At 41.1% G+C, this 14,591-nt stretch overlaps 1 protein-coding gene across 1 annotated transcript in view; it reads left to right on the plus strand.

Moving 5' to 3' along the window:
• Window positions 1-14,065, plus strand: part of APOB (apolipoprotein B) — a 39,334-nt gene extending 25,269 nt beyond the window's left edge. The window contains exons 25-29 of the mRNA XM_080684673.1: window positions 1,502-1,875; window positions 2,606-10,162; window positions 10,843-10,957; window positions 11,059-11,239; window positions 12,100-14,065. Of these exons, the coding sequence (XP_080540799.1) occupies window positions 1,502-1,875; window positions 2,606-10,162; window positions 10,843-10,957; window positions 11,059-11,239; window positions 12,100-13,752 (9,880 nt within the window). The 3' untranslated portion in view covers window positions 13,753-14,065. The remainder of the gene's footprint in view (window positions 1-1,501; window positions 1,876-2,605; window positions 10,163-10,842; window positions 10,958-11,058; window positions 11,240-12,099) is intronic.
• Window positions 14,066-14,591: the final 526 nt, after the last annotated feature.

The raw sequence follows: 14,591 nt of genomic DNA on the forward strand, positions 1-14,591 counted from the left end.
CTAAGAAATAGACGAGGATTCTAGTACTTACACGCTAATATGTTTTATTCACTACAACCTGAACTTGAAAGCCATTCAGTTTTCCTCCATTATAAGTAAAGTCCCCTTTTGTTCAGGATCAGAATATACTCATAATTGTTTGACTGTGAAGAATTCAAGAGTGTCCAGCAGAATTGCTGACTACAAGTTTGCCATTGAGCTCGGAAGGGTAGGAGCAGTCCCTGAACACTGAAGAGAGGCAGCATTCTGAGAGAGTATTTCACTTTAGCAATATAGCTTCATCCTCATAGTGAAGTCAGATTCCCAAGTGCTCGGGCCACCTTTACACTTATGGAAATGCACGAAATGCTTTGCTTTATTTCATGGAAATAAAATTAAAAATATGAGCATGAGCTGTAAAGGCAATAGTCTTTCCTAGATTGACTCTTCTCTGTATGATCTTCAGGGTTAAGGAAACAAGGGGCTTGTGTCACATGGGCATTTCCATAGTGTATGACTGAGCCGCAGAGTTTACTAGACCAAATAAGTGTGAAAGGGCCAAATTCTGCCAAAACACTCACATGGACACGCCTATTGGAGATAAGCGGGAAAGAGTGGCAGCTTCAGAGAACCCAGGAACCTCTTCCTTCACCACCAGGGCCTCTGACCAGCAGTCTTCTTTGTGCTGTGCTGAAAAGACAGGACCATGGACCTTAGCATCAGTCTTATCAAGCCTCCTCTTAGTGCATGTCAGAATCCTGGATGGGCAGCGTCCAGTCCCTGTTGGAGTAGTGCAATGAACAGTTGATTTACTTACAACATTTAAAAGTCTGCCACCCTACTCTATTCATATAAAATATTATAATAGGCCATGATCTGTGGATAGTATTGAAGAGATTGCAAACTGGTTTGGGTATTTTTCTCATTTGCTATTTACCTCCGTGAGGTCAGCAGAGATCGCTGCACAGATAACATCAGAAAGGTGAATTCAGAAACACTTCCCCCATCAGTGGAAGCTAGCACTCTATTCCACACCTGTGTTCTTTCCACATGTCAACTTGCTTGAATTCAGTTTAGCAGATATGGATTAACCATCCCCTATGTGCAAGATATTACACCAGGTGCAGTGAGAAGAATAACCTAAAACTGTAACCCTTCCTCCCAGGAAGATACCATGTAGACATGGACAAAGTGTGAGCAAATAAGTTCTAATTATATAAGCAGAATTATGACATGCTTTGAGATAGGTATAAGGGACTGTGTCACTATCAGAACAAGAGAAGTTAATTGTGACTTAAATAGGTTGGTACTGACAAGGAAGTGTTTCTTGGGTTTGGAATGGATGTGAGTGTTTGCTAGGTGGACGTACAAGCAGAGGGATTCAGGCATAAGCAGTAGCATGAGGAAAAGTGAGATTGGCTTGGAAATGGGGTGCACACACTATCACTTGGAAGATGAGGTAGCAGAGAATTTTGAGTTCTTGATGTCTGATTATGGACAATGTCTTTGTTCTTTATTTCAGTGATGGCCGGGTCAAGTATACCTTCAACAAGAACAGTGTGAAAATTGAGATTCCTTTGCCTTTGGGTGGCAAATCCTCCAAAGATCTAAAGATGTTGGAGACTGTTCAGAGACTAGTCGTTAGCTTGCCATTTTTGGGATTCTACCAGCCACCTCAAGAATACCAGCTCCCCAATTTTACCATTCCCAAGCTGTATGAACTGCGGGTGCCTCACTTGGGTGTTCTAGATCTCTCCACAAATATCTACAGCAACTTGTACAACTGGTCCGCCTCCTACACTGGTGGCAACACCAGCACAGACCACCTTAGCCTTCAGGCTCGGTACCACATGAAGGCCGACTCTGCGGTTGACCTGCTGTCCTACAGTGTACAAGGTGGGTCCTGCTTGGGTAGAGGGTGCACAGGGCTAATTCATTGCAGGCTCTGATGGGATAGCCTCCTCCAGGGAGAAAAAAGACTTGGGCTTTTTACAAATATTTTTCTTGCTACTTGGATGTCTATTCATTTATTCAACCAATAAAAATATTTATTAAACATATAAAATATACTAAGTAGTCTACTAGGCAGTAACAGAGAAAACAGGTAAACTGGCAATTAAAGTTCACTGTAATAGGGTATCATGTATAAGTATAAGGTACAGAGGAAGCACTTAATAACGAAACCCAGCAACGTCGTTAGTGGTCAGGGAAGTCTTCCTGTAGGAATTCTTTTTTTTTTTTTTTTTTAATGTATTTTATTGATATTTCACAGAGAGGAAGGGAGAGGGATAGAGAGCTAGAAACATCGATGAGAGAGAAACATCGATCAGCTGCCTCCTGCACACCTCCCACTGGGGATGTGCCCGCAACCAAGGTACATGCCCTTGACCGGAATCGAACCCGGAACCTTTCAGTCCGCAGGCCGACGCTCTATCCACTGAGCCAAACCGGTTTCGGCTAGGAACACTTCTTGCTATCAGATTTTATGCTTACGGTAGTGATGGAGGAGACTGTTACACAATTGACCCAGATCAATGGGGTTTTGTTATTGAAAGTCTGACAACATAGAAATTGTTCTGGAAATGTATCGCCTAATTTAACCCGTGTGATTTAATTTTTGTGTTAGGGTCTGGAGAAACAACATACAACCACAGGAATACGTTCACATTAACATGCAGTGGATCTCTACACCACAAACTTCTGGATTCCAATGTCAAATTCAGCCATGTAGAAAAGATGGGAAAGAAGCCAGCCTCCAAGGGTTTGCTGACATTCGATGCATCTAGTGCCTGGGGACCACAGATGTCCGCTTCCGTGCATTTGGACTCCAAACAGAAGGAGCATTTGTACATCAAGGAAGTCAAGATTGATGGGCAGTTCAGAGTCTCTTCATTCTATGCTAACGGTGCATATGGCCTGTCTTATCAAAAGGATCCTACCACTGGCCAGCGAACCGGAGAGTCCAACCTGAGGTTTAACTCCACCTACCTCCAGGGCACTAATCAGATAATAGGAAAATATGAAGATGGAACATTCTCCCTCACCTCCAGCTCAGATCTGCAAGATGGCATCATTAAAAATACTGCTTCCCTGAAATACGAGAACTACGAGCTGACTGTGAAATCTGACACCAACGGGCAATATGAGGACTTTGCCACTTCTAACAAAGTAGATCTGGCCTTCTCCACGCAAAATGCATTGCTGCGTTCTGAGTATCAGGCTGACTACAAGTCACTGAGGTTCTTCACCTTGCTTTCTGGATCCCTGAATTCCCAGGGTCTTGAACTAAATGCTGACATCCTGGGCACTGACAAAATTAATACCGGTGCTCACAAAGCAACACTAAGGATTGCCCGAGATGGAATGTCTACCAGCGCAACGACCAACTTGAAGTATAGTCCCCTGATGTTGGAGAATGAGCTGAATGCAGCCCTTGGGCTCTCCGGGGCATCTGTGAAATTAACAACAAATGGTCGCTTCAGGGAGCACAATGCAAAATTCAGTCTAGATGGAAAAGCTGCCCTCACGGAGGTGTCACTGGGAAGTGCCTATCAGGCCATGATTCTGGGTGTCGACAGCAAAAATATTTTCAACTTCAAAATTAACCAGGAGGGACTTAAGCTTTCAAATGACATGATGGGCTCATATGCTGAAATGAAACTCCACCACACACACAGTCTGAACATTGCAGGGTTATCACTAGACTTCTCTTCAAAACTGGACAACATTTATAGCTCCGACAAGTCGTATAAGCAAACGTTTAATTTACAACTACAGCCCTATTCTCTTGTAACTACTTTAAACAATGACCTGGAATTCAATGATCTGGATCTGACCAACCACGCGAAATTACGGCTAGAACCCCTGAGGCTGAATGTGGGTGGGAACATAAAAGGAGCCTACCGAAATGATGAAATAAAACACATCTACACCCTTTCTTATGCAGACCTGTCGGCAAGCTATAAAGCAGACACGGTAGCTAAAGTGCAGAACACAGAGTTCAGCCATCGGCTCAGCACAAACATCGCCGGGCTAGCTTCCACCATTGACATCAGTACAAGCTACAACTCGGACTCACTGCATTTCAACAACGTTTTCCACTCTGCGATGGCCCCGTTTACAATGACCGTTGATGTACATACAAACAGCAACGGCAAACTGGTTCTCTGGGGAGAACACACTGGGCAACTGTACAGCAAATTCCTCTTGAAAGCAGAACCTCTGTCCCTGACTTTCTCTCATGATTACACAGGATCCACCAGTCACCATCTCAAGTCCAAAAGGCACGTCAGCACTGCTCTTGATCATAAAGTCGGCGCCCTGCTCACTCCAGCTGAACAGACAGCCACCTGGAAACTTAAGACCCAGGTGAACAAAAATGAATATACCCAGGAGTTGGATGCTTACAATACCAAAGACAAAGTTGGTATGGACCTTACTGGGCGCGCCCTGGCTGACCTCACCATGCTAGACTCCCCGATCAAAGTGCCATTTTCAGTCCGTGATCCTGTCAATGTAATCGATGCTTTGGAGATGAGGGATACTATTGACCAGCCCCAGGAATTCACCATGGTTGCTTCTGTAAAATATGACAAGAACCAAGATGTTCACACTATCAACCTCCCATTCTTTAACCTCCTGCCAGAACATTTTGAGAAGAGTCGAATAATTATTATAACTGCATTGGAAGCCATACAGAAAGAATTGAAACATATCGATATTGATCAGTTTGTGATGAAATACAGAACAGCCTTGGACAAACTCTCACAGCAAGTTAATGTCCAGCTGAATGAAGTCAACTGGGAGACACAAGTTTCAAGAGCCAAGGAAAAACTGACTGCTTTCATAAAAAATCATGGAATTACAGAAAAAGATCTAAAAATTGCACTGGACAATGCCCAAATCAACTTTAATGAAAAACTATCTCAACTACAAACATATGTGATACAAGTTGATCAGTATATTAAAGATAATTATGATTTGCATGATTTTAAAGCAGCTATTGCTAAGATTATTGATCAAATCATTGAAAAATTGAAAATTCTTGATGAACATTATCATATCCGTGTAACTTTAGTAAAAGTAATCCACAATTTATATTTATTTATTGAAAAGACTGATTTTAACAAAGTGGGAAGTAATACAGTATCTTGGATTCAAAATGTGACTGATAGGTATCAAATCAGAATCTGGGTACAAGAAAAACTGCAACAGCTCAAGACACAAATTCAGAATATTGACATGCAGCACCTTGCAGAAAAGTTAAAACAGCAGATTGAAGCTATTGATGTCAGAATGCTTTTAGATCAATTGAGGGCTGCAATTTCATTTAAAAAAATAAAGCAGATGATTGAGTATGTCAAAAACTATGTTAGAAATTTCATTGAAGATTTTGAAGTAACTAAGAAAATCAATGCTTTTAGAAACATGGTTCTCAAGTTAATTAATATGTATAAAATAGAGCAACACATCCAGATTTTAATGGATAAATCAGTACAGTTGGCCCAAAAATATAAGTTGAAGGAAACTGTTCAGAAGTTGGGCAATGTCTTAAAACAAGTCGGGATAAAAGATTACTTTGAGAAATTGGTTGGGTTTATTGATGATGCTGTCACTCAGCTTAAAGCATTGTCTTTTAAAAATTTCATTGAAGAAGTAAACAGATTCCTTGACATGTTGATAAATAAATTAAGATCATTTAATTACCACCAGTTCATAGATGAGACCAATAACAAAATCCGTGAGGTGACTCGGAGAATCAATGGGGAAATCCAGGCTCTGGACCTTCCACAGAAAGCTAAAGCACTAAAACAGTTTGTGGAGGATGTCAAGGCTGCGGTCTCAGTTCATCTGGAAACCCTAAAAAGCACCAAAATAACCTTATTCATTGACTGGTTACAGGAGGCTTTAAGGTCACCATCTTTAAATTACATGAAAGCCAAATTCCAAGAGACCCTAGAAGATATACGAGACCAAATGTATCAGATGGACCTTCAACAGAAAGTTCAGAGATACCTGTTCCTAGTAGGCCAAATTTACAACACAATTGTTACTTATATTTCTGACTTGTGGAGTCTTGCTGTTAAGAACTTCACTGACTTTGCAGAACTGTATTCTATCCAAGGCTGGGCTGAAAATCTGAAAGCATTGGTAGAACAAGGGTTCATTGTTCCTGAAATCCAAACCACCTTTGGGACCATACCTGCCTTTGAAGTCAGTCTCCGGGCCCTTCAGGAAGCTACGTATCAGACTCCTGAGTTCATAGTACCCCTGACAGATCTGAAGGTTCCATCAGTTCAGATAAATTTCAAAAAGTTAAAAGATATAAAAGTCCCATCCAGGTTTTCCACACCAGAATTTACTGTCCTCAACACCTTCCACATTCCTTCCTTCACAATTGACTTGGTAGAAATAAAAGCAAAGATCATCAGAATCATTGACCAGATGCTGAACAGTGAGCTGCAGTGGCCAGTTCCAGAAGTGTACCTGAGGGATCTGATGGACACGGACACCATTCTTGCTAGAATCACTCTGCCAGACTTCCATGTATCAGAAATCACAATTCCAGAATTTGTAATCCCAAAGCTTGACCTTAAAGATTTTCAAGTTCCTGACCTTCACATACCAGAATTCCAGCTTCCCAAAATCTCACAGACAATTGAAATACCTACTTTTGGCAAGCTGCATAGCGTTTTGAAAATCCAATCTCCCCTTTTCACGTTAGATGCCAATGCTGACATTCACAATGTAACAACATCCGTGAACGAGGCAGGGATTACAGCTTCCATCATTGCCAAAGGACACTCCAAATTAGAAGTTCTCAAATTTGATCTTCAAGCAAATGCCCAGCTTTCGTACCCTAAGATGAAACCACTTGTTCTGAAGGAATCTGTGAGTTTCTCCAGCAAGTACCTGAACACGGAGCATAAGAGCGAAGTACTATTTTTTGAAAATGCTATTGAGGGGAAATCAAACACAGTGGCAGGTTTGCAAACAGAAAAAAATACAATGGAGCTTAGTAATGGTGTGCTAATCAAGATAAACAATCAGATTAACCTGGACAGCAACACAAAGTACTTTCACAAATTGAACATCCCCAAATTGGACTTCTCCAGTCAGGCTGACCTGCACAATGAAATCAAGGCCCTGTGGGATGCTCAACAGATAGCATGGACTTCTTCTGGGAGAGCATCATGGAAATTGGCCTTCCCCAAATTCTCAGATGAGGGAACACGTGAATCACAAATTAGCTTCACTGTGAGAGAACGCCTCACTTCCTTTGAATTTTCTAATAAGATCAATAGCAAACATTTGAGAGTAAACCAAACCTTGGCTTATGAATCTGGCTTTCTCGACTATTATCAATTGGAAATCCGGTCACAAGTTGAATCCCAGCATGTGGGTCACAGTATTCTCACTGCTAAAGGCACAGCACAGCTTGGAGAAAGGAAGATAGAGGTAACTGGCAACCATAATGCTCAATTAAATGGAAAAGTTAGTGGAAATGTGAAAAATTCTCTTTTCTTTTTAGCAATTCCATTTGAGATTACTGCATCCACACACAATGAAGGAAATCTGAAAGTTATTTTTCCATTAAAATTGACAGGGAAAATAGACTTCCTGAATAATTATGCACTGTTCCTGAGTCCCAATGCCCAGCAAGCAAGTTGGCAAGCCAGTGCCAGGTTCAATCAGTATAAGTACAATCAAAGTTTCTCTGCTGGAAACAATGAGAACAGCACCGACGCCCATATAGGAATAAATGGAGAAGCCAACCTGGATTTCCTAAACAGTCCTTTAACAATTCCTGAAATGACTCTACCTTATACAGGATTCAAAATTCCCCAGGTGAAAGATTTCTCCTTATGGGAAAAAACAGGCTTGAAGGAATTCTTGAAAACAACAAAGCAATCATTTGATTTAAGTGTAAAGGCTCAGTATAAGAAAAACAAAGACAAACATTCTATCCCAATTCCTTTGGATGTATTTTATGTGTTTATCAATCAGAACATCAAGTCCTTTAACAGGCATTTTGAGAAAGTCAGAGGCAAGGCATTAGATCTTTTTACCAAATCCTATAATGAAGCAAAAATTAAGCTTGATAAGTACACAGTTGAAAAATCTCTGAACAAGGAACCCATGACCCTTAAGATTCCTGGATTCACTATTCCAGTAGTCAACACTGAACTATCTCCATTCACAGTAAAGATGTGGACATTTGGCTTTGAGATCAGCACCCCCAACATCACCACCCCAGACTCTGGCTTCTATGTGCCCTCCTATGCAATAGTCTTGCCATCTCTAGAGCTGCCAGCCCTTAATGTCCCTAGGAATTTTCTCAAGTTTTCTCTTCCAGAATTGAAGGTATTAAGTATCCCAAACATTTTAATTCCAGCCATGGGCAATATTACCTATGATTTTTCCTTTAAATCAAGTGTCATTACACTGAATACGAATGTCGGACTTTACAACCAATCAGATATTGTTGCTCATTTCCTTTCTTCCTCCTCTTCAGTTATTGATGCACTGCAGTACAAATTAGAGGGCACCTCGAGTTTGACAAGGAAAAGAGGGTTGAAGTTAGCCACAGCTTTGTCTCTGAGTAACAAATATGTGGAAGGCAATCACGATAGTACCATTAGCTTAACCAAGAAAAACATGGAAGCTTCAGTGACAACAACAGCAAATGTTCAAATTCCAATTCTGAGGATGAATTTCAAGCAAGAACTGAATGGCAATACCAAGTCAAAACCTACTGTCTCTTCTTCCATTGAATTAAAGTATGATTTCAATTCCACCAAACTGCACTCTACTGCTACAGGGACAGTCGACCACAAATTCAGCTTAGAAAGCCTCACTTCTTACTTTTCCATTGAATTATCTAACAAAGGAGATATCAAGGGTTCGGTCCTTTTACGGGAATATTCAGGAATGATTGCCGGGGAGGTCAGCACTTACTTAAATTCCAAGGGCACTCGGTCTTTAGTGAAGCTACAAGGGGCTTCCAAAGTTGATAGACTCTGGAACCTTGAAATAAAAGAAAGCTTTGCTGGAGAAGCCTCTCTCCGACGCATATATGCCACCTGGGAACACAACACCAAAAACCACTTTCAGCTACTGTACCCCTTAACATCCGGAGAGCATTCAGGCAAAGCCACCCTGGAACTCTCCCCATGGAAAATGTCAGCCCTTGCTCAGGTCCATGCAAGTCAGCTCAGTTTCTTCCTTGATCTCAATCACCTCAGCCAGGAAATGTCCCTGAATGTTAACCCTGAGAACCAGAAGGCTAGCTGGAAAGGTGAGGTCCAGGTTGACTCCTTGTCTCTCCAGAATGATGTACAACTGTCCAATGACCAAGATGAGACACGCCTTGACATTGCAGGTTCCTTAGAAGGGTACCTAAGGTTCCTCGACAGCATTGCCCTGCCTGTTTATGACAAGACCTTATGGGAATTCTTTAAGCTGGATGTAACCACCAGTAAGGATAGGAAACAGTATTTTCATGCTTCAACAGCCCTTATATATACCAAAAACCCCAAGGGCTATACTTTCTCTGTCCCTGTGCAAGAATTGGCTGATAAATTTGTTATTCCTGGACTGAAGCTAAATAATCTGAACTCAGTTCTTCTCACACCTGCATTCCAAGTCCCATTTACAGATCTCCAGGTTCCATCCTACACGCTTGACTTCAGTGAAATAAAGATCTACAAGAAGCTAAGTACTTCACCATTTGCCCTCGATGTACCAGCACTGCCCAAAGTGAAATTCCCCGAGGTTGATGTGTTAACAAAGTATTCTGGACCAGAAGACTCCTCAGTTCCCTTTTTTGAGATAACTGTGCCTGGATTTCAGTTAACTATGCCCCAGTTTACGTATCCAAACAGTATTTCTGTTGGTGCTACTGTTTTGGATCTAAATGAGATGGCCGGCCAGATTGCAGACTTCAGGTTGCCAAACATCACCATTCCTGATCAGACTATTGAGATTCCTTCCATTAAGTTCTCTATACCTGCTGGGATTTACATCCCTTCCTTTGGAGCACTGACGGCACGTTTCGGAGTGGCCTCTCCCCTGTATAATGCTACTTGGAATGCTGGCTTGAAAAACAAAGAAGATCATGTTGAAACATTCCTGGATTCCACCTGCAGTTCAATCATACAGTTCCTGGAATACAACCTTAAAGGTAAGGAAATGTCCTGACTCCTCCTGTATAAGAATTCTATATGTTATATATTTTCAGTGAGAGTCGTGAATCAATAACGATGCATTTAGATATGACTAGAGCAGGGGTGGGCAAACTTTTTGACTCGAGGGCCACAATGGGTTCTTAAACTGGACCGGAGGGCCGGAACAAAAGCATGGATGGAGTGTTTGTGTGAACTAATATAAATTCAAAGTAAAGGAGCGGAGGGGAGAGCAAGAGAACCCTCCGCTCTTTCGGCTCCGCGGGTCGGATAGAACAGCCGAACAGGCCGGATCCGGCCCGCGGGCCGTAGTTTGCCCATGGCTGGACTAGAGGCACAATTACTCTCTATAGCAAATTTAAAAGAAGAGATTCATCTATACCGACATGTAACATCCCGTAGAAACCTACTGACATTTAAGAAGAACACATTCAAAGAAAACAGAATTTTCTGTAATGACTTTAGGACTGATAATGTCTCCTATTTTTTTTTAAATGTGGCTGCATGTTTCAAATATATATATTTATACTGTGTGTGTGTATATATATATATATATATATATATATATATATATACACACACACCATTTCATTTGAGTTAAGATAGATTTCTCCTGTTTTTCAGTGAAAATGTCTGTGTCCTACAGTTATTAACCAAATGAAAAATCCCTCCTTTACAGTTATGGGAACATACAAGATTGAAGATGGCATGTTTGTCTATGAGGGTAAAGGAACATTTACACACCGTGACATCAACGCGGAATATAAAGAAGATGCCAAATTACAAGGATATCCGTATAAAACTTTTATTGAAACTTAGTTCCTTTTCAGATCTTTGTGATTTTTGCCACTTTTGTACCCCTTTCATGATGGCTCATCTGCTTTTCTGCTTGCAGGGACTGGAAAGTAGACTTGCGCCTGGACATCACCAGCCCCGCATTCACTGATGTCCATATACACTGCCGTGCACGTGAAAATGTCTACTACTCGGCAGCCTCTCCAGCCATAGGCACGGTGGTCTTGGACTTGGAATCTGATAATAACACCATAACATACAATTTCTACTACCGCCCTCAGGTGAGTCCCACCCAATGGGAAGTAGAGGTTTGGGGCAGATAAATATAATTCAGTACAAAGTGTTTTCCCAGGGCTTTCCCAGATTAGGTGAAACACAGCAATGAGCAGGTTGAACGATTCTCTGGGAAATATTACAATGAGTCTTCTACTGATTCTAATTATTAGATGTCCCTGTGACATCATTTCACCACTGTTACTTTACTACTATTGGGCAAATAGAGAAAGAGGAGGGTTATGGCTCACCACCTGAGGCATGAGCAAATGGTGTCATATGCTGAGTACATTTCCAGACAGTGGCTTCTGGAGAATTTTCAGATGAGATTATCCCAGATTGGTCTCATTGTTCTTTGCAAGCTCTCCAGGGCCAAATCTAAGATGCCATTCAATTTAGTAGATGAGAAGAAGCTATGAGATTCTATGACTAAAGTTTGTCCTAGGCTTGGAAAAAATGAATGGCTCCTGATGCTGGTATTCTAGATCTCTGCTGGATGGGCTCTGGACATTGGCCTGTTTTGCTACTACTTTTTTTCTCTGAATTAAGTCTTTTCCCATCTCTTTCTCCCCTTTCTCCCCTCCCCCTGCTCCTCCTCTGATCTTCAGTCCTGGGAAGGCCTTAAAGTGAAATGTTTCTGTATATAAATGCCATGCATAATTTTATCCTTTCTGAGGCGCGTGATAAAGAGGAATTAACAACAGTAGACTTGTTTAACCGTAAGACAAACACATGATAAATTCCCTTGAGAATGTGAAAGACCCTCTGATCTTTACTTTTAACTGCTAATGAAGTTTTAGTGTAGTATATTATGTAATCAGGATAATTGAAAACATGTTCTTTTTATCCTTTTTTTTTCTGGTTTTAGTCGTCTCCAGATAAAAACCTCAGCATATTCAAAATTGAGTTTAGGCACCCGTACTCTGAATCTAATGAGAAATTTCAGATGAAAGTTAACTGGGAAAAGGAAGCAGTGTCTCAATTGCTCAGTTCTCTGAAAGACAACGTGCCCAAGGCAACAGGGGCCCTTTATAACTATGTCAACAAGTGCCACCAGGAGTACACAGGACTTACTCTGAGAGAGGTCTCTTTAAAACTGAGAAGAAGTCTGCAGAACAAGGCTGAGGAGACCTACCAAGGAGCGCTGATTCTGATTGACAAGGTGGACAAGACACTCGAATTCAAGAGGGTGGCCAGAGGCGCTGCTAGAACCTACCAGCTGTGGAATGACCAGGCCCAGATTCTATACCAGGATCTGTTGGATCAGGAGGGCAACATCGATCTCCAGAAACTCCAAAATAAGGTGCTTAACATCCTAATAAATATTACTAGGGAATGGGAAACAATAGTCAGGCAGGTGATTGCCTGGTTCATTGATTACCTGAAGCTCACAAGATTCCAGCTCCCTGGAAGAGCCATCACAAACACTGCAGATGAACTCTCTACTTTGGTCATGAGGGGAGTAGGGAAGGTACTGCTGCAGGTACATTCAAATATCCATAATGGGTTAGAAATACTGTTTTCCTATGTCCAAGACCTGATGGAGAAATCCGAATTAATCAAGGACCTAAAGATTAAATTTCCTTTTGATCCAAGAAGTTTTAAACTAACAAATGTAACCTTGGAGTATGGGAAACAGTTGAACTCTTTCTCACAAATGGTCCAAAGGGTATTGAATGCCTTCAAATCAAACAAAACTACCGTAATACTAGGTGATCTTCAGAGATATTTAGAAGGTGTTTTCGAATACATAAGAGAAGAAATTAACCACTTAAAGATGAAGAGACTTACTATTATCATTAAGAATATCAAACACGAGATCAAGATCACCTTCGACAGCTGTATTCAATATGTTTCTCGATTCCTGAAAGAAAACCTAGACCTTGACTTTGGTAAGTTAAATGAACTTGTTCAAAACAAATTTCAAGAAGCGTCTCAAAAGTTAGAGCAGATCCATCAGTACATAAAGGATCTTCGAAAAGAATATCTTGATTCAAGTGTGGTCAGCTGGACCCTGAAATATTATGAATTTGAAGAAAAGATAATCTACCTGGTCAAGAAGTTAGTACATGTCCTTAAGTACTTCCATTCCAAATACATTGTCAATGCTGCTGGCACTGCTTCCCAACTCTCAAGTGAAGGTGAGCAATTAGTGCAGAAAGCAATCCAGAAATATCTTAGCATTCTTGTCGATGCAGATGGAAAAGGGAAAGAGAAGATTGTAGAGCTTTTTACCAGTGCTCAGGAAATAATTAAAAGCTGGACCGCTGCAATGAAGGAAATCATTTCTGATTACCACCAGCAGTTCAAATATATACTACAGAATTTTTCAGACCGACTCTCTGATTACTATGAAAAATTCATTGCTGAGTCCCAAAGATTGATTGACCTGTCCATTCAAACATACCACATGTTTCTGATATATATCATTGGGTTACTAGAAGAGCTGCAATCGACCACAGTCTTTGACATGAGCCGTTATCTAAAGATTGCTCCAGGAGAATTAACTATCACCTTCTAATTTGTGTAAAGCAATTCTCATTTATTCTTCTACTCCAATTAAGTTTCCATAGAGTAGAAAAAAATCAAACTGTATGCATTGACATAATTATATACTGAGCTAGTCCTGGAGCGGGCAGCTGACTGTGAGCAGAAGCACATGGGAACTAGACCTGCACTGAGGCTGGTGGCAGGTCTCTGAAGGTCTCTGAACTCTGGGAAACATTTTTTTTTGGGGGGGGCAAGTTAAAGGAAATCAGTATCCGAATTATTTTGTTAAACTTGGGGGATGGGAGGGAGAACAAATAAATGAATTCTTTATTATGTATCATCTCTCTCATGTGGTTCATTCCTCTTGAAAGCAAAATGAGGGTTTTGACTCATATGTCTGACGTTTCAAAACCCCCAGAAGAACACACTGTATTTAGAGTGACAAAGGGAAAAGGGAGAATTTGTGAGAGGAAATATTTTGCCACTTAAGAAAAAATAGGTAACTGATCTCAGGGATTATATTTGCCAAGTAGAAAGGAAAAACGATTTGCAAAGGTTGTCACATAATTTGATCCCGAGGAACATGTCATTTGTCCTCGTGTACCCACAACCTTGCTCACAACCCTCCGCCTCTGCCAGGCCAGGCTCTCTGCTAGGCTCTGAGATAACCCAACCCCAGAAGTCTCCCAGAAGCCCAGCTAGGATCCATTGAATGCAAAGAAAGTAAGGGTAGAAGAGAAGGCAGGGAGATATGAATTCCTCACATTTCTGGGATCCGCACTTATTTATTCTCTTGAATGTCCTTATTTTTCCAAGTGTAATCTCTAACAATCCCAAGTGTAATTAAGACCCGAGGATTTCCCTTGCCAC

Source organism: Plecotus auritus, assembly GCF_963455305.1.
Source record: "Plecotus auritus genome assembly, chromosome: 8".
NCBI lineage: Eukaryota > Metazoa > Chordata > Mammalia > Chiroptera > Vespertilionidae > Plecotus > Plecotus auritus.